The sequence below is a fragment of the Chiloscyllium punctatum genome, chromosome 16, assembly GCF_047496795.1.
Source record: "Chiloscyllium punctatum isolate Juve2018m chromosome 16, sChiPun1.3, whole genome shotgun sequence".
Classification (NCBI taxonomy): domain Eukaryota; kingdom Metazoa; phylum Chordata; class Chondrichthyes; order Orectolobiformes; family Hemiscylliidae; genus Chiloscyllium; species Chiloscyllium punctatum.
Genome location: NC_092754.1, coordinates 26,438,386 through 26,464,099, shown reverse-complemented (window position 1 = coordinate 26,464,099; position 25,714 = coordinate 26,438,386). Strand labels below are relative to the sequence as shown.

General features: G+C 39.8%; 1 protein-coding gene and 1 long non-coding RNA gene across 4 annotated transcripts in view; one reads left to right on the top strand and one right to left on the bottom strand.

The window, feature by feature from the left end:
• Window positions 1–260: 260 nt before the first annotated feature.
• Window positions 261–25,714, bottom strand: part of LOC140487085 (uncharacterized) — a 33,307-nt gene continuing 7,853 nt past the window's right edge. The window contains exons 3-4 of the long non-coding RNA XR_011962705.1: window positions 14,015–14,113; window positions 261–2,782 (exon numbers count right to left, since the gene is read on the bottom strand). This is a non-coding gene — a long non-coding RNA (uncharacterized lncRNA). The remainder of the gene's footprint in view (window positions 2,783–14,014; window positions 14,114–25,714) is intronic.
• casp9 (caspase 9, apoptosis-related cysteine peptidase) lies at window positions 1,577–25,310 on the top strand. 3 transcript variants are annotated; one of them, XM_072586535.1, is made up of 9 exons: window positions 1,577–1,733; window positions 2,693–2,933; window positions 4,778–4,836; window positions 14,517–14,693; window positions 15,820–15,909; window positions 17,652–17,802; window positions 20,118–20,294; window positions 21,418–21,527; window positions 24,065–25,310. In XM_072586535.1, exons 1-9 carry the CDS (start codon window positions 1,602–1,604, stop codon window positions 24,176–24,178), a joined length of 1,251 nt encoding a protein of 416 aa, XP_072442636.1. In that variant the 5' UTR covers window positions 1,577–1,601; the 3' UTR covers window positions 24,179–25,310. The 3 variants fall into 3 exon arrangements, with proteins under 3 accessions (XP_072442636.1, XP_072442637.1, XP_072442638.1); XM_072586536.1 differs by lacking the exon at window positions 24,065–25,310 and adding an exon at window positions 21,902–24,058; XM_072586537.1 differs by lacking the exon at window positions 1,577–1,733 and adding an exon at window positions 1,897–2,005.

Genomic DNA, 25,714 nt, shown 5'->3' with positions numbered 1-25,714 from the left:
CCGAGCACTGAGGGTGTCACGTAGACAGGGGACAAAACGTCTGCAACACAAATTCCCAGCTCGGCGAACAGAACCACAACAATGGTAAAAGGAACAGCAAATTAAAATCAGGAAGCTCAAAAACTTTAAAAACTGTGAGCCAGTCAAAAACATAAATGAAATGAATGCAGACCACAGTAAATTATTGCAAATAAATTTAAATTATTGCCCACTTTCAAAATTTTAAGGATTTTCAACATGATTAACAAAAAAACTCAAAATTACATTTCTGAATGTTGTTTTTATCTCATACTGTACATCCAAAGTTATTAAAGCATACATTTCACAAAGACTTTATAATCACCATGTATGTAAGATAGTAGATTGTATCAGAAAGATTAATACATAACTTTAAATCATAGGATAAGAGGATAAGGAGACATAGGTTACAAACAATATAAGGTAAGTTTAATACTTTTATTAGAAGGTATCAGGCAAAATTAGATCAACTCTTGCAGTGGTCCACCTGTTGGAGACAGAAACCCTGAAATAATGTAAGAGACACTGGGCTCAGCAATGAGAAATATTGGAATTGTTTTTAAAATAAATTATTAAACCATCTGTCCTCTTAGATGGGCATAAAATAGCCCACAGCACTACCTCAAAGATGTACAGGGTGTTGTCTTCATCAAAATATCTCTCAACCTACATCACACATAAAAAATAGTTGGCATCAACACATTACTGTTTCTGGGAGCTTGCTGACTGCAAACACACTGCCACACTTTTTATATCGTAACAATGATTACTTGTCAAAAATACTAAATTGGCTATGAGTTATGCAAGTCTATTTTTTAGGACTGATATCAGAAGATAGTTCGTCTTGCAGAGTGAAATACATCACAATTAACACTTCAAACAGTTAGGAGCAGAGTTGTATGTGGAATCCTATAATTTACAAGCGATTTTCAATTGAGACATTCAAGAGGGCAAAGGATGATTGTTTGGATAGAAATAGTGTTCAGGGATATAGGGAAAAGGCAAGAGATTGTTGGCACTAGTCACAAAACTGCAGACAGAATGGACTAATTAGCCTCTTCCTGTCACATAATAATTCTCTGATTCAATGAAAAGTATGTGGAGTGAGATAGATTTCCTAAAATTAGGCTGGTTGTTCCCAGAGGTCAGGAATCCCGGACTCTGCTGGTTTTGGGCACACAGCTGGGGAAAGAAACTAGCAACGTGCCCCTCAAGTTAGCAGAATTCATAAACCACATAGTACCAGGTGCTGCAGGCCAAAGAGACAAATGATTAAAAATAATTTAAACTCTGTCAAGTATTTATATAGAGTTATATTCTAAATGGTAAGTACGAATTCTGCCAAGTGTCTATATTCAGAGTTATTTCGTAAATGGTAAATACTTTGCAATTTCTTTTTGTATATCAATGTTCTTTATCATTCATCTCATTCCCATTTGTCCTTTGCCATAGTCTGGCCTATTTGGGTGATTGCCTCCAGCGTACCCGGAACTGTCTGGCTACCATTTGTTGAAGGTCAGAGTCTGAGAGTTGCTAGTTCGGTTCCTCCTCGCCCCTGCGGGGACTTTCTGACTTGACGAAAGATGAACCAGCATCATAGAAACCTGCTGCAGAGAAACCGCGTACAGCTGGTGAAAAAACTGCAGCCTGAGCTCATTTACGACTTTCTGACGGAGAAAGGCGTTTTCACCGACGACATGATAGAGGAAGTCAAGGTGTGAGAGGGATTGCGGGTCAGCGACGGTCCGAACGAAAGATAGAAACAGATAGGTTTCCTCTTTTATTCTCCCTCTCCCTCTTTCTCTTTTTCTTTTGAGAAAAGCCTCTTCTCGCGGTCAAATGCGGCAAATCTCGATGGCAAGCCAGGATGACATAGGTTCAGGGAGGAATTGAAGCTGCACATATTTGAATGTCTCTTGTACTCAGGTTGAGGGGTATCTGTAATCATCTGTGGAACCTGAGCATGTCAGCAGGATGCACACATTATGTAATTTATACAGTTACAAATTAAATCCCAGTCACTTGTGTAAACTTACATAGCACGAGTTACTTTAAGATGTGTTTATGTTTTGATATTCAGCTGCCCAGTTCAATCAGTTGGTGACATTCTTATTTGGATCTTGTGTTTATCCTCCTGTTAAATGTTCAGAATGACTGTGTTTCTGTGGTGCATCATACATTAAGCATTGCAAATGGTAATGTGCAACAAAAAAACAAAATCAAGTCAATTTGAATAAAATGTTTTGCTAATTTCTGTCTGCTTGCCTTTTCTTTCACAATCTCTTATCTAAGCTTATTGCTTAAGTCCTAAACAAATCTATTTTCTTTTGTCTGTGGGACTGCTGTCCGTTCTCTTCCACCATCTCTTACAATTAAACCCATAATACAAAACAGGCTATTAAATGTTGACAATTTTATAATCCTTTAGTGCAAAAACACAATCTTTGATCATGTGGAGGGTTCAATGGTTTAAATGAAACTAATTCGACATGATTAAATAGGTTCCAAATCATATTTATATTTTTGCAAAACCTAAGTGCTTACCTGTTCTATTGGGGAAATACAATGAATGTTGTGGGACTGAGCCGAAAGCGACCCCTCCAAAGGTGTAGTTTATACATTTGCTTTGTGTTTTCAGTAAGTGGAGTTGACTGAATTTTTTTTTTGACTCCAGAAATCAGGCACACGCAGGGACCAAGCCCGTCAGTTAGTAACTGATCTGCAGACACGTGGAACAGGAGCATTTCATGCTTTTTTGGAAAGTCTGAAAGAAAGCAAGCAACATGAGCTCTTTGATCTACTGCAAGAGGGGCTGTCTATCCAAAATAACCCCTCCACCTTTGTTAGACCGGTTCAACCCATGAAAATGTATAATCCTGTTCAGCAGGACACCCAGATTTCTCACCCAGTTCAATGTATGTACGGAATCTGCTTGTGCTTTTAGAAACTGATTGTTTGGGAATATGGATTTACTTGAATCCCGTTTGGATTATTTAGTGGCTAATTTATGATCATTTGTAGTTACTGAACTTGCGATTGTAAAATTCCAGCCATTGTGTTTCGGTAGTTGTCAGACAGTTGCTTCTCCCTTCATTTCAGCCCTCTGACATTTATCAGAATTAAATGGAGACTGATGGGTAAGATGGTTAAATGGGGCAAAACATGGTACAGCATAACTGAAGTAATCTCTTGGCAAATGGTTCAGAATTTTAGGAAGACACACAGACAGTGAAGCTGGAATATGTTGAAGAAGTGTTGGGAAAGGAAGATAGGAAGTCTGGGATTGGATGGTTTTTGTTCTCAATATCTTGTAAAGGAAAGTTGATGAGATGTGGGTATTGTTTTTGTTGTAAGTTAGTTCACTGGGGCTGAGAACATATTGCAGAGATACGAAGAGACAAAGCTGTGAAAACAAGGAAAAGAATTTTAAACCAGGAGCTTATGTAAGTAGTGAGCACAGAGAGCAAATGGTTTTCCATTATTTAATGCGGAAAACACTACTCAACTGGGATTAGATATCAGTAAAGTGGTCTGACAATACACGCAATGGGCAAGTCAAGAGAGATGATCAAAGGGTAGATTTGGGCATGTAGAAGCTGACTCCGTATAGCTAAGGAGTGACATTTAAATGTAAATCGGAGGACAAATGAGTCAACGATAGCTTCAAGACAAATGCGATGGAACAAATGAAAAGAATTACTATTGTCCAAGATGCTCTGCTTCCATTGTACTGGTGAGATGGATAGTGAAGAGGACAATTCCAAGGAGTGGCACAAAGGAGGGAGACCTTGTGAATACCATGTAAGACTGCAGTGGTTGAGAAGAAACTACCTCATGGTCAGAGACACAGAGAACATATTTTGTCATTCTGGCTTGAATGGTTTCAAGGTGGAAATCTGAAGGCACGATTTAAATTTGCAAGAAAGATGGACACAAATACCAGAAGCAAAATATTCAAGGAAATTGCATTTGGAGCTTGGATGCTAGTTTATGACAACCCAAATATTGAGAGTTTTTCTTTGAGTTGGTTTTGAAAGAGGAGGGAGTGGTACCTGGGGAGAGAAAGTCAGTTAAATGGTCAGCAATTTTGTGGGAGTATGGTTGAAATAGCAGAGGTGGCTTCATAGACAAGGTAAGCTTGGATACAGCATTAGGGGAAATGTGACACAAAGTGGATAATAAAGCAGGATCAATATTGGGGTGGAGGCAGAGAGGAGAGGTTTGACTTGATGGGCAAAGGTAAGGAAAGTAGCTGAACAGATCAACTGAATTAACAATGAAGTCCCATGATTTCTGGAGAGCAATAGGGAAGGAGATTTAAAATATGGTTGTTAGTTAAAGAAAGCTGCTTGAGGTTTACATTGTTCTCCAGGGGAAGTAGGTAGGAATATTTGGTCAAGGAAAATGAAATCCAACTTAGTTGAGTAGTCCAGTAAGACATGGCGATATTGCCTAAACCAGTTGAGCATCATATTTCTTTTAAATCTGCATCTCTAGGACCTGAGAGAGCTAAGTCAGTGGGGGATGGGGGGGTTAAACCAGGGGACTAATTAAGAAGAGGGAGAATAAGACATTACTAGGGATAAGGACATTGAAATGTGGAGAGGAAAGAGTGTCAATTTTGAATTGGTCAGGTGGAGAAGTAATCAGGTCAATGAGAAACCAAAGTGTGGGCAGTAGGGAATTTGGACATGTAGCTGTAAATGTCTCAAAGAACTTATATATGTGCTGATCATGATTTTGTGCCCTTGTGTTTCAGGTTCAGACACTGATATAGGTCTTGCTAAGCCAACTATAAAAAGACTACAAGATGACATGGTGAGTGTTTATATCAATGTCTTTACACACTGTTTATTTGTTGAGTCTTGTAAAGGATGTTGTATTATGTGGGGAATAATTCAGTCCTAAATTGAAATTATATGCAGATGTTCTGTGTTTACAAATAAGCAGATATTAATTTCTAAATGATGACATGCAGAAGGAGGGTTTGTGTTATTAGGAGATGCTGGATAGGCTGGGAATTTCTTCACCGGAGCACAGGAGGTTGAGGGGTGATCTTATAGAGGTTTACAACATCATGAGGGATGCAGATAAGGTATCTTTTGCCAAGGGTGGAATTTCAAGATGAATGGGCATATTTTTAAAGTCAGAGGATAAAGATTTTTAAAAATCATGGGGGACAATTTTTTACACAGAGAGTGGTTCACGAATGGAATGAACTTCCAGAGGAAGTGGTGGATGCAGGTACAATTACAACATTTAAAAACCATTTATAAAAGTATATGAATAAGAAATGTTTTGAGGGATATAGGCTAAGCGCAGGCAAGTGGGACTAGTTTAGTTTGGGATTATGGTTGGCATGGTCTGCTTGGACTGAAGGGTTCGTTTCAGTGCTGAGTGACTCTATGACTTGGGTGTCTTTGCATAATGAATACAGATTGTTAGCATACAGATACAGCAAGAAATAGTAGGAAGGCAAATAGCATGTTGGCCTTTATTGTAAGGAGTTTAGGCAAGAACTTTTAAAAGTTGGCTGGGGGCAAATGTTTGCAGGTGAAGGGATGGCTGGAAAATGGGAAGCCTTCAGAAATGAGATAACGAGAATCCAAAGAAAGTATATTTCTGCAAGGTTTGTGAAGGTTTGTAGCTCAGGTTGAGGTTTCGGGTGTAGGTTTGCTCACTGAGCTGTAGGTTTGATATCCAGAAGTTTCATTACCTGGCTAGGTAACATCATCAGTGGCGACCTCCAAGTGAAGCGAAGCTGTTGTCTCCTGCTTTCTATTTATATCTTTCTCCTGGATGGGGTTCCTGGGGTTTGTGGTGATGTCATTTCCTGTTCGTTTTTTTGAGGGGTTGATAGAAGGCATCGAGATCTATGTGTTTGTTTATGGCGTTGTGGTTGGAGTGCCAGGCCTCTAGGAATGCTCTGGCATGTCTTTGCTTAACCTGTCTCAGGAAAGATGTGTTGTGCCAGTCAAGATGGTGGTTATTTTCATCCGTGTGTAGGGCTACGAGAGAAAGAGGGTCATGTCTTTTTGTGGCTAGCTGGTGTTCGTGTATCCTGGCAGCTAATTTTCTTCCTGTTTGTCCTACGTAGTGCTTGTGGCAGTTCTTGCATGGAATTTTGTAGATGACGTTGGTTTTGTCCATGGGTTGTACTGGGTCTTTTTAGTTTGTTAGTTTTTGTTTGAGAGTGTTGGTGGGTTTGTGTGCTACTAGGATTCCGAGGGGTCTTAGTAGTCTGGCTGTCATTTCTGAAACTTCTTTGTATGGTAAAGTGGTTGGGGTTTCTGGCTGTGCTTGGTCTGCTTGTCGTGGTTTGTTCTTGAGGAATCTGCGGACTGTATTTTTTGAGAATCCGTTCTTCTTGAATACGTTGTATAGGTGGTTCTCCTCTGTTTTCCGAAGTTCGTCTGTGCTGCAGTGTGTGGTGGCTCGTTGGAATAGTGTTCTGATACAGCTTTGTTTGTGTGTGTTGGGATGGTTGCTGGTGTAGTTAAGTATTTGGTCAGTGTTTGTTGGTTTTCTGTATACGCAGGTTTGTAGTTCTCTGTTGTCCTTTCTTTTGACTGTGACGTCCAGGAATGCGAGTTTGTTGTCGGTTTCTTTCTCCTTGGTGAACCTTATGCCTGTGAGGGTGTTGTTGATGATGTTGAATGTCTCTTCTATGTTGTTTTGTTTTGTGATGACAAAGGTGTCATCTACGTAGCGGACCCAGATTTTTGGTTTGATGGTTGGTAGGGCTATTTGTTCTAGTCTTTGCATTACCGCTTCTACTATGAATCCTGATAGCGGAGATCCCATGGGTGTGCTGTTGGTTTGTTTGTAGACTGTGTTGTTGAAAATGAAATGGGTGGTGAGGCACAGGTCCACTAGCTTCATGTGTTTTCGTTGGTAATGTGATTGATGGTGGTTGGGGTGTGTGTGATGGTCTCTTCTAAAAGTGTGGTAAGTGTTTCCTTTGCCAGGTCGATGTTGATGGACGTGAACAGTTCTGTTACGTCGAATGAGATCATTGCTTCTTCTTCCATTTTGGTGTTTTTGATGATTTTTAGGAATTCCTGGATGGAGTGGATGGAATGCTGTGACTCTTCTACTAGGTATTTCAGTCTTGCGTGTAGTTCTTTGGCCAGTCTGTAATTTGGTGTTCTGGGTAGTGAGACTGTAAGTCTGAGGGGGGCTCCTGGTTTATGGATTTTTGGTAGTCCATAGAATCATGGGGTGTTGGTCCCATCGGGTTTCATTTTCTGGAATTCCGTCTTGTTTAATTGTCTGGAATTGTGTAATTTTCTTAGGAGATATGTAATTTTGTTTCCTAGTTGTGGGGTTGAGTCTAGTGCCACCTGTTGGTAGGTGTTGGTGTCTGCGAGTAGTGCATTGGCTTTCTCTATGTAGTCCCTTCTGTTCAGGATGACTGTGAGCCGACCCTTGTCTACAGATAATATAACGATGTTTTTGTCTTTTTTGAGGTTTTCTAGGACTTTCTTTTCTTGTCTGTTCAGTTTGTTTCCTTCCCTCTTTCGGCTCAGAGTAGGTGCAACTGTCTGTCTGATCGTTTGTTGTGTTTCTTCCATGAGATTGTTATCCTTCAATGTGGTTTCTAATGCCGCTAGGAAATCCTGCTTGTCAGCGTCTCGGTAATTGAAATTTAATCCTTTTACTAGTACCACTTTTTCTGTGTCTGATAGGGTCCGGTCTGATTAGTTTTTTTTATCCATGCCCCTGTGTTATCGGTTTTGTCTTTTTTTGTGAGTTTGTCAAGTTTTTTCTTCAGGTCCCGATTTTTCTTTATCTGTGTTTATCGTTGTTTGGTGTTTATGGTTTGTTCTACCGCGTCTGTCCATTCTTGATTAGTTGCTTGTTTGAATAACGGTTTTTGGCACGCAATTTCCCCGTTGTATTTTCGGAGTCTGTGGTGGGAATCATTGATTAGTTCTTGGAGCATTCTGCGGCCGTTTCGTTCTGTTAAACTTCTGGCTTGAGGTGTTTTTATCGGCGGTTTGTATTGGAGACATTTTGGCAGTACCTGGTTTCTTAAACATTCAGCCAGAAACCCTAACCACCTTACCATACATCAAAGAAGTTTCAGAAATGACAGCCAGACTACTAAGACCCCTCGGAATCCTAGTAGCACACAAACCCACCAACACTCTCAAACAAAAACTAACAAACTAAAAAGACCCAGTACAACCCATGGACAAAACCAACGTCATCTACAAAATTCCATGCAAGAACTGCCACAAGCACTATGTAGGACAAACAGGAAGAAAATTAGCTGCCAGGATACACGAACACCAGCTAGCCACAAAAAGACATGACCCTCTCTCCCTCATAGCCCTATACACAGATGAAAAAAACCACGATCTTGACTGGGACAACATATCTATCCTGGGATAGGCTAAGCAAAGACATGCCAGAGCATTCCTAGAGGCCTGGCACTCCAACCACAACGCCATAAACAAACACATAGATCTAGATACCATCTATCAACCCCTCAAAAAACGAACAGAAAATGACATCACCACAAACCCCAGGAACCCCATCCAGGAGAAAGATATAAATAGAAAGCAGGAGACAACAGCTTCGCTTCACTTGGAGGTTGCCACTGATGATGTTACCTAGCCAGGTAATGAAACTTCTGGATATCAAACCTACAGCTCAGCGAGCAAACCTACACCCTAAAGTATATTTCTGTTAGGGTGAAAGGAAAGGCTGGTAGGTATTTGGAATGCTGTATGACTAATGAAATTGGGGGTTTGATTAAGAGAAAGAAGGAAGCTTATCTCTGGATTAGACAGGATAGATCGAGTGAATCCTTAGAGTGCAAAGGCAGTAGGAGTATACTTAAGAGGGAAATCAGGAGGGCAAAAAGGGGGAATGAGATAGCTTTGGTAAATAGAATTAAGGAGAATCCAAAGGGTTTTTACAAATGCATTAAGGACAAAAGGGTAATTAGGGAGAGAATAGGGCCCATCAAAAATCGGCAAGGCGCCTTTGTGTGGAGCCGCAGAAAATGGGGGCGATGCTAATTGCATCAGTATTTACTGTGGAAAAGGACATGGAAGATCTAGAATGTAGGGAAATAGATGGTGACGTCTTAAAAAATGTCCACATTATAGAGGAGGAAGTGCTGGATGTCTTGATACGCATGAAGGTGGATAAATCCCCAGGACCTGATCAGGACCTTAGAACTCTGTGGGAAGCTAGGGAAGTAATTGCTGGGCCTCTTGCTGAAATATTTGTATCATCCATAGTCACAGGTGAGGTGCTGGAAGACTGGAGGTTGGCAAACGTGGTGCCACTGATTTTAAGAAGGGTGATAAGGACAAGCCAAGGTACTGTAGACCAGTGAGCCTGACTTTGGTGGCTGGCAAGTTGTTGGAGGGAATCCTGAGGAACAGGATGTACATGTATTTGGAAAGGCAAGGACTGATTAGGGATAGTCAACATGGCTTTGTGCGTGGGAAATCATGTCTCACAAACTTGATCGAGTTTTTTGAAGAAGTAAAAAAGAGGATTGATGAGGGCAGAGCGGTAGATGTGATCTATATGGACTTCAGTAAGTCATTTGACGAGGTTACCCATGGGAGCCTGGTTAGCAAGGTTAAATCTCATGGAATACAGGGAGAACTAACCATTTGGATACAGAACTGGCTCGAAGGTAGAAGACAGAGCGTGGTGGTGGAGGGTTGTTTTTCAGACCGGAGGCCTGTGATCAGTGGAGTGCCACAAGGATCGGTGCTGGGTCCTCTACTTTTCATCATTTGTATAAATGATTTGGATGTGAGCAAAAGAGGTACAGTTAGTAAGTTTGTAGAGGTGTAGTGGACAGCAATGAAGGTTACCTCAGATTACAACAGGATCTTCATCATGGGTCAATGGGCTGGGGAATGGCAGATAGAGTTTAATTCAAATAAATGCGAGGTGCTGCATTTTGGGAAAGCAAATCTTAGCAGGATGTATACACTTAATGGTATGGTCCTAGGGAGTGTTGCTGAACAAAGAGACCTTGGAGTGCAAGTTTGTAGCTCCTTGAAAGTGGAGTCGCAAGTCGATAGGATAGTGAAGAAGGCGTTTGGTATGCTTTCCTTTGTCGGTCAGAGTATTGAATACAGGAGTTGGGAGGTCATGTTGTGGCTGTACAGGACATTGGTTAGACCACTGTTGGAATATTGCATGCAATTCTGTCTCCTTCCTTTGAAAAGATGTTGTAAAACTTGAAAGTGTTCAGAAAAGATTAACAAGGATGTTGCCAGGGTTGAAGGATTTGAGCTATAGGGAGATGCTGAACAGACTGGGGCTGTTTTCCCTAGAGCATCGGAGGCTGAGGGGTGACCTTTTCGAGGTTTACAAAATTATGAGGTGCATGAATAGGGTAAATAGACAAAGTCTTTTCCCTGGGGTCGGGGAATCCAGAACTAGAGGGCAAAGATTTAGGGTGAGAGGGGAAAGATATAAAAGAGACCTAAGAGGCAACGTTTTCACGCAGAGGGTGGTACGTGTATGGAATGAGCTGCCAGAGGAAGTGGTGGGGGCTGGTACAATTGCAACATTTGAAAGGCATTTGGATGGGTAAAAGTGAGTAGGAAGGGTTTGAAGGAATATGGGCCGGGTGCTGGCAGGTGGGACTAGATTGGGTTAGGATATCTGCTCAGCATGGACGGGTTGGACTGAAGGATCTGTTTTTGTGCTGTACATCTCTATGACTCTATGACACAGTCTTGTTACAATTGTACAGGGCTTTGAGATCACAACCTTGGGAAGATCATACTGTTTGATCTCCATATTGGGCAGTGATCTTCTTGCATTGGAGACAGTGTAGCAAAGATTCACTAGATTGGTCCCTGAATTGAAAAAACATAGAAAATTGGAACATGAATAGACCATTTGGCCTTTAAAGCCTGCTGCAGCTTTTCAATATGATGATGGCTGATCATTCAATTCAATACAGTGTTCCTGTTTTCTTTAGATTCCCCCTTTAATCCTTTTAGTCCTTAAAAACTGTACCTAATTCTTTCCTGCTAACATTTGATGTTTCAGCCTTATTCTCCTTCAGTGATAGAGAACTCCACAGGCTCACCACTGTGTGGGTGAAGGAATCTCCCCTCTTCTCACTCCTAAATGGCCTACCTTATATCCTTAGACTGTAACCCCAGGTTCTAAATTCTCTGATTATTGAAAACATCATTCCTGTCTAGTCCTGTTAGAATTTATTAAGTTTCTGTGAGTTTCATTCCCATCACATTCTTCTAAACTCCAGTGAACATAGTCCTAATCGATCCAGACTCTTCATGCACCAATCCTGTCTGGTAAACCTTTGCTGCACTCCCTCCATAGCCAGAACATCCTTCCTCAGATAAGGAGATTAAAACTGCACACATTACTCCAAGTGTGGTCTCGCCAAGGACTCGTACAATTGCAGAAAGATATCACTGCTCTTCTACTTGAATCTTTTTGTTATCAAAGCCAATATATCATTTGCTGTCTTCACCATTTGCTGCGCCTGCATGAAGGTTAGCCAATGATAAGAGGGTATATACTGGATTAGTGGTGCTGGAAGAGCACAGCAGTTCAGGCAGCATCCAACGAGCAGTGAAATCGACGTTTCGGGCAAAAGCCCTTCATCAAGAGTAAAGGCAGTGAGCCTGAAGCATGGAGAGATAAGCTAGAGGAGGGTGGGGGTGGGGAGAGAGTAGCATAGAATACAATGGGTGAGTGGGGGAGGAGATGAAGGTGATAGGTCAAGGAGGAGAGGGTGAAGTGGATAGGTGGAAAAGGAGATAGACAGGTTCGACAAGTCCGGACAAGTCAAGGAGACAGTGCTGAGCTGGAAGTTTGAAACTAGGATGAGGTGGGGGAAGGGGAAATGAGGAAGCTGTTGAAGTCCACATTGATGCCCTGGGGTTGAAGTGTTCCGAGGCGGAAGATGAGGCGTTCTTCCTCCAGGCGTCTGGTGGTGAGGGAGCGGCGGTGAAGGAGGCCCAGGACCTCCATGTCCTCGGCAGAGTGGGAGGGGGAGTTGAAATGTTGGGCCACGGGGTGGTTTGGTTGATTGGTGCGGGTGTCTCGGAGATGTTCCCTAAAGCGCTCTGCTAGGAGGCGCCCAGTCTCCCCAATTTAGAGGAGACCACATCGGGAGCAACGGATACAATAAATGATATTAGTGGATGTGCAGGTGAAACTTTGATGGATGTGGAAGGCTCCTTTAGGGCCTTGGATAGAGGTGAGGGAGGAAGTGTGGGCACAGGTTTTACAGTTCCTGCGGTGGCAGGGGAAAGTGCCAGAATGGGAGGGTGGGTCGTAGGGGGTGTGGACCTGACCAGGTAGTCACGGAGGGAACGGTCTTTGCGGAAGGCGGAAAGGGGTGGGGAGGGAAATATATCCCTGGTGGTTTTGAAGGTTTGTAGGGTGGAAGGTGAGCACCAGGGCTCTCTCCCCACCCCCACCCTCCTCCAACTTATCTCTCCACGCTTCAGGCTCACTGCCTTTATTCCAGATGAAGGGCTTTTGCCCGAAACGTCGATTTCACTGCTCGTTGGATGCTGCCTGAACTGCTGTGCTCTTCCAGCACCACTAATCCAGTATTTGCTTCCCAGCATCTGCAGTCATTGTTTTTACCTCAATGATAAGAGGGTGTTCAAATGGGCCTGTACTGTCTGGAGGTTAGAAGAATGAGAGGCGATCTAATTAAAACATGCAAGATTCTGAACAAGCTTTACAAGGATAAACACTGAGTGGTTGTTTACATTGGCTGGGGAATTTTGCACATGGTGCAGTCTCAGAGTAGGGGATTGATAGTTTAGAACTAGGTTGTGAAGCTTTGTAACTCAAAGCATTCTGAATATTTTGAATTCTAGAGGATTGTAGAAGCTTCATCAATAAAATGTTTAAGGCTGAGGTACATTGTTGGTTTCTGATATTTAAGGGATACGGTGATTGGGCAGAAAAGTGGAGTTGAAGCAGAAGATCAGTTGTAATTGCATTCAAGTGCAGGTCAGGTTTTATAGGCTCCACTTCAACTTTTATTTCTTATGTTAGGGAAATGGCAGGAAAGTGGAGTTGAGGATTATCAGATCAGCCATGATCTCATTGGAGGGCGAAGCAGACCTCAATGGGTTGACTGGCCTAATTCTGCTCCTACATCTTATATTGATTCCCAATGTGACAACCAAACATGGCAAGAAGATAATTAGATTTAAAATGAGGACTGGCTGATAATCACACTGTTTTATTCAGGGACACATGATTTTATTGATTTTAATTTCGTGGAAAAAGTCTGGCTACTGTCTATAAGAACCATGGATGGAACAAATTGGTTCACTTCAATCCAACTCATAGTATACATACGTTTACAGCACACAAGTTTGTTATTTGGTTAAGAATTAGTGCTGCTTCTTAAGAATAATTAAATGGATATATAGTGTGAGGGGAAGTTGAAAAATTCTTACTGATATAGTAAGTGCTGATTGTTTGTTGCCATAGTTCTAACACATCATCAGAGTACAGAGTTATTGCCCTGTATCTGTTGCATCATCTCCTGATGAAGGAGCGGCGCTCCGAAAGCTAGTGCTTCCAATTCCCTGTTGGACTATAACCTGATGTTGTGTAAGTTTTAACCTTGTACACCCCAGTCCAACACCAGCATCTCCAAATCATGTCTCCTGTCACTGATATACATCAATATGGCTTCTGTCATTGAGAAAGCATATTTAAAATAGTAAAATTCAGTGTTTATTTGTGTGTTGATTTCAAAAAGTGTTCAGTTTAACTGGTTGTGATTTTTAACCACCAAATACCAGTTTGTCCATCATTTACATTTATAGGCAATTTAAATCACAAGTACATTGTTTAATTTTTACATTTAACATGAGCGTCCATCCATTCAGTTTACTTCATCTGACCATATCAACACATAAGTTAGCTCGCTGAACTTGAATGTTTGCTTTCAGACATTTCAGCACCGTACTAGGTAACATCATCAGTAAAAGTCACCCACCTTAAGAAACCAAGGCCAATCAATAGAGAGGCAGGACATACCACCAGCGCTTCATCGGAGACTCTCACTGATGATGTTCCTAGTATGGAGACGAAACATCTGAAAACAAACCATCAAGTTCAGAGAGCTAACTTACATACTTATCATCAACCTGAGCTACAAATCTTCTTAAAAATTGCATATTGACACATTGTTGTCATCCTTCTTGCAGCACAGACTAATCTAATTTCCTGTTAATATATCTGTTCTGTTTGCCTCAACCATGATGATCTCATCAGTCATTTTTTCTGAGGAAAGAAATTTCTTTTTAATTTATTTGTACCTCTCATAATTATGATCCCTAGTTTAGATGCCACAAATGCTCTGCATAAATGGAAACATATTTGTCATCACCATCCTACTGAACCCCATTTACCTCATTCATTTTTTCTCGATTTGTGCTCTTTAATTATCATAATTTACAGTTTCTGTGAATCTTCATGTCTCCTTTACCTATATCTAGATTTATAAAATGGACGCTGACCCTTGTGGCTTATGTTTGATCATCAACAATGTGGATTTCTTTCCAAGTAGTGGTTTGACCTGTCGCTCAGGTTCTGACATCGATTGTGAAAATGTTGAAAATCTCTTTAAGAAGTTACGGTTTGAGGTTATTGTTAAAAGAAATCTGACCAAGCACGTAAGTATTTCCAAGAACACTAATTATAACCTCTGATAAATCATTACAAGTTGTGTACAATGTTTCTGTAGAATGCAGCACAGACTTGTCTCAAATACTTCGCAAAGGTACCCACTGCATGGAACCTGTAGCTTCAGAAACAAGCAAGAGTGTTCCAAAGAGCCAGAAATAAGGAACTATTGAATTTTCTCGAAGTATGATTTTCTCCAATCTAATGACACAGTTTTCTAGATAACCATACAAATTCATCAAGAGCTTAGCATAATTTTCCTTGGAACTAACTTCAACCACACCAATTTAAGAATTATCAAAATGTCTACTCTAAGAATTTAGCAGTCATCTTCATTTTGCAAGGTAAACCTTTGCGAGAATCTCCTGCATAATTGGAGCACAAGAACAGGAGTAGGTCATTTGGCCCCTCAAATCTGTTCTACCCAATCAATAAGATCATGGCTAATTTTCAACCATATACTTGCCTTTGGCCATATTCTTCAGTATCTGTTTAAGATAAAAATCAGTCTCAGATTTAAGATTAATAGTTACATAACTGGCATCAATTGTCATTTGCAGAAGAGTTCCATACTAACACCGGCTTTTGAAGTGTTTCCTCATTTCATTCCTGAAATGTAGACACTAAACACCCTAGTCCTGATCTGCCCAATCAGTAGTTGGAGTTGAATGTAGCAGAAGATTTGATGATTTTATCCGTATCAGAAACTGTATATTATACAAACATTTAGAGAGACCTCCTGCCCATGTTTTCTTTCTCCTCTAACTCCCAGCCACCTTTCACTTGCTCTGGTAACATTGAACAACACCCTATTGTAGTGATTGTAACAAGGTCAGCCAGGTGAACAGCATAGAACATGAGTTCCCTGATTGGGACTGTTAGTCTGATCCAATCAGAGAACCCTGGCTGATAGATAAGAACAAGATGTCGGACATCCTGTATACTCAGAGCTGGCTTTGCAGGAGGTAGGTCAATGTCAAGAACTCGCCATGTGTAAATAAAGGGTAACTTGTTGAAAGGATATCAGCCTATGGGGAGTCATTTTATTCATGTCTTAGTTATAATATATGTTGGATAACGGTTTTCCTCACTCTATTGTGTGATTTTCTCTGACAGGTGATGGTAAAAGAGCTGCAAAATCTAGCTCTCAAGGACCATACAGCTTTTGACAGTTGCGTTGTTGTTATTCTTTCACATGGTAGTCAGGTGAGTCAAGTAACTTAAGCAATAAATGCAGCAGCTGCAATGCATAATTTAACCTGGTGGGCCAGTAATATTTAACATTAAAGGTGTAGTTTTCTTGTTCTTTCTGTCTGTTTTGTTTTTTTTCCTTCTGTCACATAGCAACTTTTTTTTCTACATTATCTGCCCTATGTTTCCAGTTGTGTTCCTGCTGAATCTTAGTTGGAATCATTACTCTTCCATAATATAAATAACCATTGTAAAAATGTACAAATGTTACTACTGTCTGTGGTGTGCTGCCCTTAGGTGGATTTTCCAAGTTTATAGACATTCTTTGAGCACCTACACTCATGAAGTGTTGAGTTTCCCAAAAAACATGTCGGACCCAGTTCCTGTAGTATTGCTGCAAAAATTGTTCAATGGCTTTAATCATTTGAAAAGTCATTTTGAAAAACTGAAGCAAATACAAGAAATGCTGAAAATACACAGGGTGATAGGGAATAGGTGAGAAATCTGTGTGAGCAACAGATTGGAAGGAAGCTGTTTAATCTACAGAGATTTTAAACAAAATAATGCTGCTTTTCTGCTGTGTTTTACATGATGGTGATCAAGGCTTCGCCAAGTAAGCCTTTGAAAAAAAGCTGCAAGGATTTAAAAGATGCTTTCAGCTGTTGGCATTCGTTTGAAGCTCCATGATAGTCCTTGCTGTCTTGGAGTTTACAACCATAAAATCTTGCCAAGCAACCTCAATATAACTCCACTACAGAGGAAAATCTCTAGAGGAGATGATGTCATTGAGAGTCCTGGTGAGGAAAAAAGGCTTGATGTTCATTGATGGGGTCATGGTCCACAGGGTGATAGGGAGTGTTTAAGAGACAACCACAAAATGTTTTTGACAAACTTAAGTTGTTAAATTATAATCAATGAGTTTACATGAAAATATCACTAAACTTCTTTCCTTCTATAATGTATAATGAGTTTATTACAATCCCATGCACTAACATTTTTACTGTAAAACATTCTGTGCTTTGAGCATATGAATGTAAAGTAATTATTTTGGAACAACATGCTGCTTTTTGCCTATTTGTAAATTTCTGCTGAGTTGATGAGAGAATGAAGAAGACCTTTGACCAAGTCATAAATTTTAGCTTAATCTGATACAATGTAATCTGATGTCAGTTCTCCATGGTAGTACATCCCTATGTATTTTTGTTAAGGAGCTGGTTTAAGCTTCATTGTCACTGCAGTCAATAAATATTATATGGTATAGGATGCTTTCAAACAGGAAAATCACACACAGTAACAGATGTAGACGGGGAAGTGAACGTTCATAGTGTATGACAGATCCCTTCAATTGGTGTGTGAAGAGTGACTACACCTAAACACAATCTCTTTGCCACAGCATAGTTTGGATACAGAATAAACTGTTTTCCATCTTGTACCTTCCAATAATGTACCTCAGTTCCATCCTCAGAATGCATATGCTACTACAACACTGATATTCTACATTTCTCATATCAAACTCCCTTATCTGCTCTCTAAGCAAGAGTGAGTTACAGTAGTTATCAGACAGAAGATTTTCATTCCATCATATTACCAAACAGAAGTCAGTATAAACCAAGTATTTGTAAGCTAAACTTTTTGCAGTAATTAATATTAGTTAGGGATAGGTGTACACTGTGTGCAACTACATTCACAACATTTCCTGTATGTAAATGCATTCTACAGTATTATGTTGAACTCTATACATGTGTTTCTCTCCTCAGGCTCAGCATAGACAATTTCCTGGTGCAATTTTTGGAGTGGATGGGGGCCAATCTCTGCCAGTACAACATATTGTTAGTTACTTTGATGGTTCACACTGCCCAACTTTGCGGGAAAAGCCCAAATTATTCTTCATTCAGGCCTGTGGTGGTGGTAGGTGCTATATTTGTTGCTAACTTATGTAAATAAAGATGTGTAAGTTAGGTCTATTGGCTGTGCTAAATTACCCATAGTGTTCAGGGACGTGTAGGTTAGGTGCATTAGACATGGGAAATGCAGGGTTGTAGGGATAGAGTAGAGGGAATGGGTCTAGGTGGGATGCTTTTTGGAGAGTTGATGTGGACCTTTTGTGTAAAATGGCCTATTTCCAAGCTGTGGGGATTTTACTAAATATATAAATAGATCAGCTGCTAAAAGTATTAAAAAATGTAAGTGTAGCTACTATTGGGGTCCAGTGACTACATTCAAGAATTAATTTAAATACCGGGCTAAATAACTGTTACCAGAATCTTTCTACCTTGTGCCTGATCTCTGGCGGGCACTATTTATTGCACAGTTTGAATGGATTAGTACTTTAACTCCGCGCTAGGAACAGTGATGTGATCAGTGTTAAAATAATTACTAGCAAGAGACTCCTAGGATAATGGTTATGTTGCTAATCCAGTTAGTAATCTAGTGGCCTTGAATAATAATTAACACCATCTGTGTTTAAAACCTACAGGGAAATTTCAGAATTCAAATTCAGTTTTAAAACAGGCTTTGGGGATGAAGGTATCAATAAATATGACCATGAAGCTTTCAGATTGTCCCAAAAAACAACTGCTTACTTTTCAGAAGCAAGTCTGCCATCTTTCTCCTGTCTGGCCTATATGTATTTGAAACACAATTGTTAACTGGTGGAGAAAAGTACTCCATTTATCAAATCACTGCAAAGAATAACTCAGCTGCAACCAAAACAATTCGAGGGCAGTAGAGACAAACAATAACTGCTGGCTCAGCCAGCAATGCTCACATCGCATGGATGAATAACTAAAACATTTTTAAAAGACAGGATTCAAGAAAGGTACACTCAGCCCAGTTAACTCATCAAAGTCATCCTCACTAACATCTGGTCAGAGGTTGGAAATTCTGAGGGGAGTAACTCACCTTTTGACTCCCCAAAAACCTGTCCACAAGCATTGTGATGAAATATTCTCCATCTGCTTGGATGAATGCAGCTCCACCAACACTTAAGCTCAAAACTATTCAGAACAAGCATACTTAAATGGCATCCTATCCATCAGTTTAAAAATGAACTTCTTTCACCAGCAAAGAACATTGGCACCACGTAGACCATCTACAATGCATTGCCGCGGTTTAATAAAGTACCTTTGTAAGCACCCTCCAAAGTCATGATCTTTAATACTAGAAGGGTAAGGAAAGCAGATGCATGGAACATTACCACCTGCAAGTTCCCCTCAAGTCATCACCATCTTAATTGGAACTGTTGTAATTTCTTCTTTGTCACTGGGTCAAAATCCTAGAACTCCCTTCCTAACAGCATCATGGGCACACAACTCCCATGGACTCAGCAATTCAAGAAGGCTACATCTTCTCGGGGGAAATCAGAGATTGCAAATAAATGCTGTAGTCTTCCTGTAGAATTTTTAAAAATGTATGATGACATGTTGCTCATCTTTGCAAAGGCCCATGACAATTTATGACTTTACAAAGCTCTTGATGCAGTTCCAATATTAGTTACTTTGTGGATTAATTGGATGAGTGTTCCCCTCTTGGATCTAAGCACCTGCTTTTTATTCTTATCAATAAGTCTTTCACACTGCAAGCATGCTGAGAGCAGGAAAAAAAAGCACAAGAACTGAACAATTAAAACCCCTGTCTTATCTCCATATTTGATTTATTCTGTGTTGTGTGCATTCAAGGAAAAAAAAAGTTTTTGTTTTTAGCATTTGATTTACCATTTACTTTTTTCCACAGGAACACAGAAATTCAAGACAGGAGAAACCTATCACACCTGTGCTAGTGGTAGCTGTTCAACTGAGTTCTCTCTACTCTGACTCCATTGTTCTTGCCTTTTCCTACATTTTTTTTAATATTCTTCAAATATTTATTCAATTGTCTTTGGAATTCTTTATTGCTCTTTATTTCCAGCCAATTTAGGCGTCTACTGTCTTATTGTTTCTTTTCTTACGTGCTTTTCCTCAAACTTTTTTTATTGGTTTCACTTGCCTTGTAAAAGACACTGTATTGCTTGAAAAGTGTGATCAATACAGCACCATAAGAGACCATAGCTGGAAAGAAAGGACAAAAGAAAGCACAAGTGGAATAGACCAGTAATATGACCAGAATGATTCTGCAGAGAGGGGATCACCTTTGCACACTATCACAGAGCACTCAGGTCATCTGAAAGACAAATAAGTTGAGTTTGTACTTTTGTAGCATCACAGTGCAACGTTTGTTTCTTCCAGGTTTGAAGGATAAAGGATTCAAGACAGCCGAGGAGGTGGCTAGCATTCCTACTATACTCTTTGATTCTGTTAGCTTGCAGACTGATGCAACTCCATGTCCAGCAGAAGATGAACCAGATGCAGTATCCAGCTTACCAACTCCCAGTGATATTTTGGTTTCATATTCTACTTTCCCAGGTACCTTCATCTGTCCCAGTTACTGCCTTTCAAGCAGAGTGATTTGATCCAAAGTGAAGTTCCAAGTGAATGTCAGCACTGTTGCATTTAGATTAGATTAGATTCCCTACAGTGTGGAAACAGGCCTTTCGGCCCAACAAGTCCACACTGACCCTCTGAAGAGCAACCCAGCCAGAGCCATTCCCCTACATTTACCTCTGACTAATGCACCTAACACCACAGGCAATTTAGCATGGCCATTTCACCTAACCTGCATATCTTTGGACTGTGGGAGGAAACCAGAGCACCTGGAGGAAACCCGTGCAGACACTGGGAGAACATGCAAACTCCACACAGATAGTTGCCTGAGGCGGGAATTGAACCCAGGTCCCTGGTGCTGTGAGGCAGCAATGCTAACCACTGAGCCACCGTGCCACCCGGCTCAAGCAGATAGGATTAGTCAGTTTAGAACATTTTTCTTGATTAATCTCAATTCCCATCTGGTGATTTTCATGCCTATAAAAATTGTGAATATTATTGCTTGAAAATGAAGTATTTCCATTTCTGGCAGTGCTGGGACCACTGTTGTTCACTATTTACATTTATGGAACTGCTCTTCAAATTGTTTATGAAAATAGTGAACAGCATTGGTCCCAGCAATGATCCCTATAGAACATCAGTTCCCACCTTCTGCCAATTTGAATAACTTGTATTCCTGCTGATGATTCTTAAAGTAAAATGCTCTTTCCTGATCATTAGCAGATAATGTAACTCAAGGGTTGTAAATATATTTAAATCTATTATTTTTCCTTATCTTATTATGCATGTTCTTTAGTTGTAATACTGTATATTGTATTCATAACATGTATATTATTGAACCTTAATGAACAGCTTGAAATTGTTGAGACTCTGGGGAACAGCAGTGGATGTCCTAGCAATGGCTGCATCCAGCCATTGGCCTGTACTGAATCCGTTTTTGATATGCAGTCCTGCTTTGAGTTACTCAGTGACAATATTCTGGCCTGTAATTAGTTTAACAGAATATTTGGGCTGCATAAACAAATTACTGACTAGGTTTTATTTCTCTCATTCTGACAAGCAACAAAGGGTTATTCAGATGTTTACACACTTTTTTTTCCTTTAGGGTATGTGTCATGGCGAGATAAAAAGGATGGATCTTGGTACATGAAAACACTGGTGAATATATTCAGTAAATATGCTCATTCAGATGATCTACAAACACTTCTAACGAGGGTGAGTTGTTTTATTTTATTCTAAGTATAATACCATTCGTTGAGACTCTGGATTTGATTTCAATACACTAAGCCTTGGCACAGGTTCTGATGATTCCAATATTTTTCTGTCCATCCTACATCCTCCACTCTGCATAAACATGCTCAACCAGAATTCTACACACTATTAAACGCACATTGAATCCCATTCACCCATCAGTCCTGTGCATGTTGACCTTGCTCTCAGTTCAACAATGCCTTAATCTTAAATTCCTCAGCTTTGCCCTTTAAATTATCTGTAACTCATTAACACTCAACAATGGAGCCCCCCAGGGTTGCATACTCAGCCCCCTACTGTACTCACTGTTTACCCATGACTCTGTCGCCAAATACTAGACTAATGCCATTTACAAGTTCGCTGATGACACCACCATAGTTGATGGAATCTCAGATGGCAACAAAACAGACTACAGATAGGAGGTGGAAGACCTGAAAAAATGGTACACCGAGAACAACCTAGCTCTCAATGCCAGCAAAACCAAGGAACTCATTATTGACTTTTGGTGGGATGTTACTCATGCCCCCCCTAAACATTAACAGCACAGAGGTGGAACGAGTGGAGAGTGTCAAGCTCCTGGGAATAGTCATCCACAACAAGCTTTCTTGGACGCACTGGTAGCAAAGGCCCAACAATGTCTCTTCTTCCTCAGGCAGCTGAAAAAATTTGGCATGCCTTTGCCAAATTTTATAGGTGCGCCATCAAGAACATTCTGTCTGCATGTATCACTAACTGGTATGCCAATTGTACCATTTAAGATCAGAGACAGTTACGGACAGTGATGAACTCGGCCCAGACAATCACAAAGGCCAATCTCCCATCTATAGAATCCATCTACCAGGCCTGCTGTCAAGGAAAGGCTGCCAGCATTCTCAAAGATCCATCCCATCCTGGCAATGTTTTTCTACAATGTCTACCATCTGGGAGAAGGTACAGAAGCCTGAACACATGCACCAGCTGGATTTGAAACAGTTTCTACCCTACTGTTGTTAGAATACTGAATGGACTCTCAAACTCTTAGCATTCGCCTGTACCTGTATTTTTGTTTTTGCCGCTGTTTACCTATTATTTACTTATCTATGCTATTTAACAATGTGATCTGCCTGATTGCTCGCAAAACAAAACTTTTCACTGTGATTCAGTACACATGACAATAAATTCAATTCAATTAACTGCTTCCAATACTTGAGTATCTTTGCATTACTGCAGTTGTGGCATTTTGCACATTCCATATTTTATCTAAATTCCATATTCCTTCAGCTGCTGTGCTTCTAGTTGCTTTGGCCCTAAGCCTGGGAATTCCCTTCCTAAATCCCTATGTTTCTCTGTCCCTTTTTCCTCTTTTGTGATGCTTCTTAAAATCTATCCTAATGATCAAATCCCTCCCAGCATCTCCTTCCTTAGGTCAATGTCAAAAATGGTTTTGTTGATACTGCTGTTATTTAAGTATCTTGAGATGTTTTTATTGTATTTTGATCCATCTAAAAGTTTCACATATATCTATCACAAGTTATAACATCCCAGTCCTATGTCAGACCTTTACTAATGGAATGAGATTTTTAAAGTTTTTTTTTCTTCTGAGCAAAACAACAATTTGTAAAGGGGTGTAATGCTGGAAGTCTGTAAACAATTGAAATCTGGGCAACTGTATCTGAATTAGTGAGTGTACGTTGTTCTCACAGATGTACTTAGTTTGTTATTATCATTTATATTATCAGAAGCAGTTGTTCTTAGTACATCTTACTCTAAAGAAATACTTTATACCTGTTAAATGCTCCCACCACTACCACTACACATGATAGACTACAATGCTGGTTGATATAGTCAACTAATTTGACCTCTCAAAATGAGCTAAATTTGGCTCATTTCAAATGAGCCAGTTATTTTCATGGCTGAAATGAGCACAGTATAGACATTAGATAAGTTTTTCTGAAACTTTATCAGCAACATTTGAAATATACATTGTATTTGGAACATCAACCGAACAGGTTGAATAGAATGATTTTGTTTTTGTAACATTTTCTTATTCTTTTTCTGAAGATACTGATCCAAATTTGGTTTGGAGGCACTGGGCACCCTGCCTGATTGGTCATTTCTCATTTAAGATGCTGTGTTAGTGAATGTTATCAAGGTCTTTTCCCTCAGAGTCAAGCCTAATTATGTATTTATAAATGCATTCCAAGCACAAGTCAATAAAAGCAGTTCAGAAGAGAGGACTTGGACCAGTTCATCCTATATTAATCCAGCTGAATTGTAAGGGTGTAGCCACCAGCAGGGTTGAAATCAGGGAACCCAGAGATCAATTCTGATGTATTCAGCCAGCCTTGAGCTGTGGAAATATATTTTGGATTTTAACAAAGTTTTTTTACAATTTCTTTTCCATATGGCATGATGGCGAATAACCTTGCCAAATTTTATAGGTGCAAGCAGTTGGGCCTGTGCATCATTATGTGGTTTAATTGTGACAAATTTGGAACGTTTCACATGTATCTATTTTTCAGGTGACAAGAAGCATTTCAGAAAATGAGGAAGCTAAAGGTGTGTACAAGCAGATTCCTGGTTCCTTCAACTTCCTTCGCAAACAGTTTTACTTTTATAACAAGGAGAAGCAGTGACTTTTTTGGATTATAAATAAGTGAATATGTACTTTCATCTTGGCCTAATTCACTTTGAAAAATCTCAACTATCTCAGTACCCTGGTTTGAAAAGGAATTAATTATCACTGAGTGCTGATCAATCGCTGTCGTTCCAGTCGTAGATTTGTATTACAGCTAATAGAATTTGTATCAGATTTGTGTAATGCAAGAAAAGGATTAGAAATAAATCAATCATTGAATGTTTGATATTAACGTATGGATGACATTGCACAATTGAGGTACTAACCAGCATTGACAAAATCTGTTCTTTGTGCAAAAGTACATACAATGTAAAACTTCGCTTTTAGGGAAGAATATTTAAATTATCTTCGAGACATCTGAATTGTTATTTTGGGGAGTGACAGAAAGCAAGATAAGTTTCAACATCTAAAAGTTACCTGTCTTAACTGGGCACTTGTATCGATGAGAGAACAGTTGAATTCACATAAACAAATATTTCTGCTTCAAAACATCTGGGACAATTTAAGACTGTGGCATGAGATTATGGTTTTTGATAAATTTTGCCCTATTCTAATCCTATTGGATAATGAATGAAGAGAATTGCATTTAATTAGCACCTTTTGTCTACCATGTCCCATTCAAGGTTTGGGAATTGTACAGAAACCATTTAGATGTGTCTGAGTTAGCTGATCTTAGCTAGAGTAGCGGGGTACTACTTTTGGAATTAGCCTGAGGAGTGAACGTAGGAACTCTGCAGTATTTATGTTGCCATCTCTGATTTTTAATGATGGTTCTTACTCTGAAGTTGAATGACGACATGATTGGGCTATTTGTGATGCCTTTCATGTTTGAATAGCTTGCTGTCTACATTAGTCATTAAATAAGTCAGCTGGACAAGTTAACAGAATGTGATTGGCTCCTAAGGAACTGTAGTCAATATAGAGTTAGTGCCTTCAGGAGGGGGAGAGAAAGGCACAATGCCAAAGTAAATCACTGTTGGTAACAATTGTCTGATATTTTAATCCCAGGCTTGTAAAATATTTAGCATTTCATAGCCTGAAAAGTTTGTTATTACATTATCGCAAATGCAATCACGAATGGTGTATTTTTATTTCAAAATAAAAATCCATATTGAAGATTTATGCAATAATGTTGCAATTCATTGACCTCTCACAAGCACAGTTTATATGTTTGTTTGAAATCTTTTATGGTTCCTTCACCTATATAGTAAATACTGACCCTGTAACTAAGGCCTCATGGCAACATCTTTTTGCCTCGTGATGTATCTGTTGTACAACAGCACATAACTGGAAATATTATTGTTTAAAATAGATTTTACTTATAAATTTCACTTGTACCTCACTAGATTCGATCATTGCATTCAGCACACAATTTAATGACACTGATTCATTTGCTTAAAGGTTATCCTAGCTACAAGAATATTGCAGCATGAGCTCTTTGGAAACAGAGACAGTGAAGTTTGTAATTTTATTAATTATTGAGAAGCTGTTGTGGGAGTACACAACAGAATTTAATGAGTTATATAGCACGAAA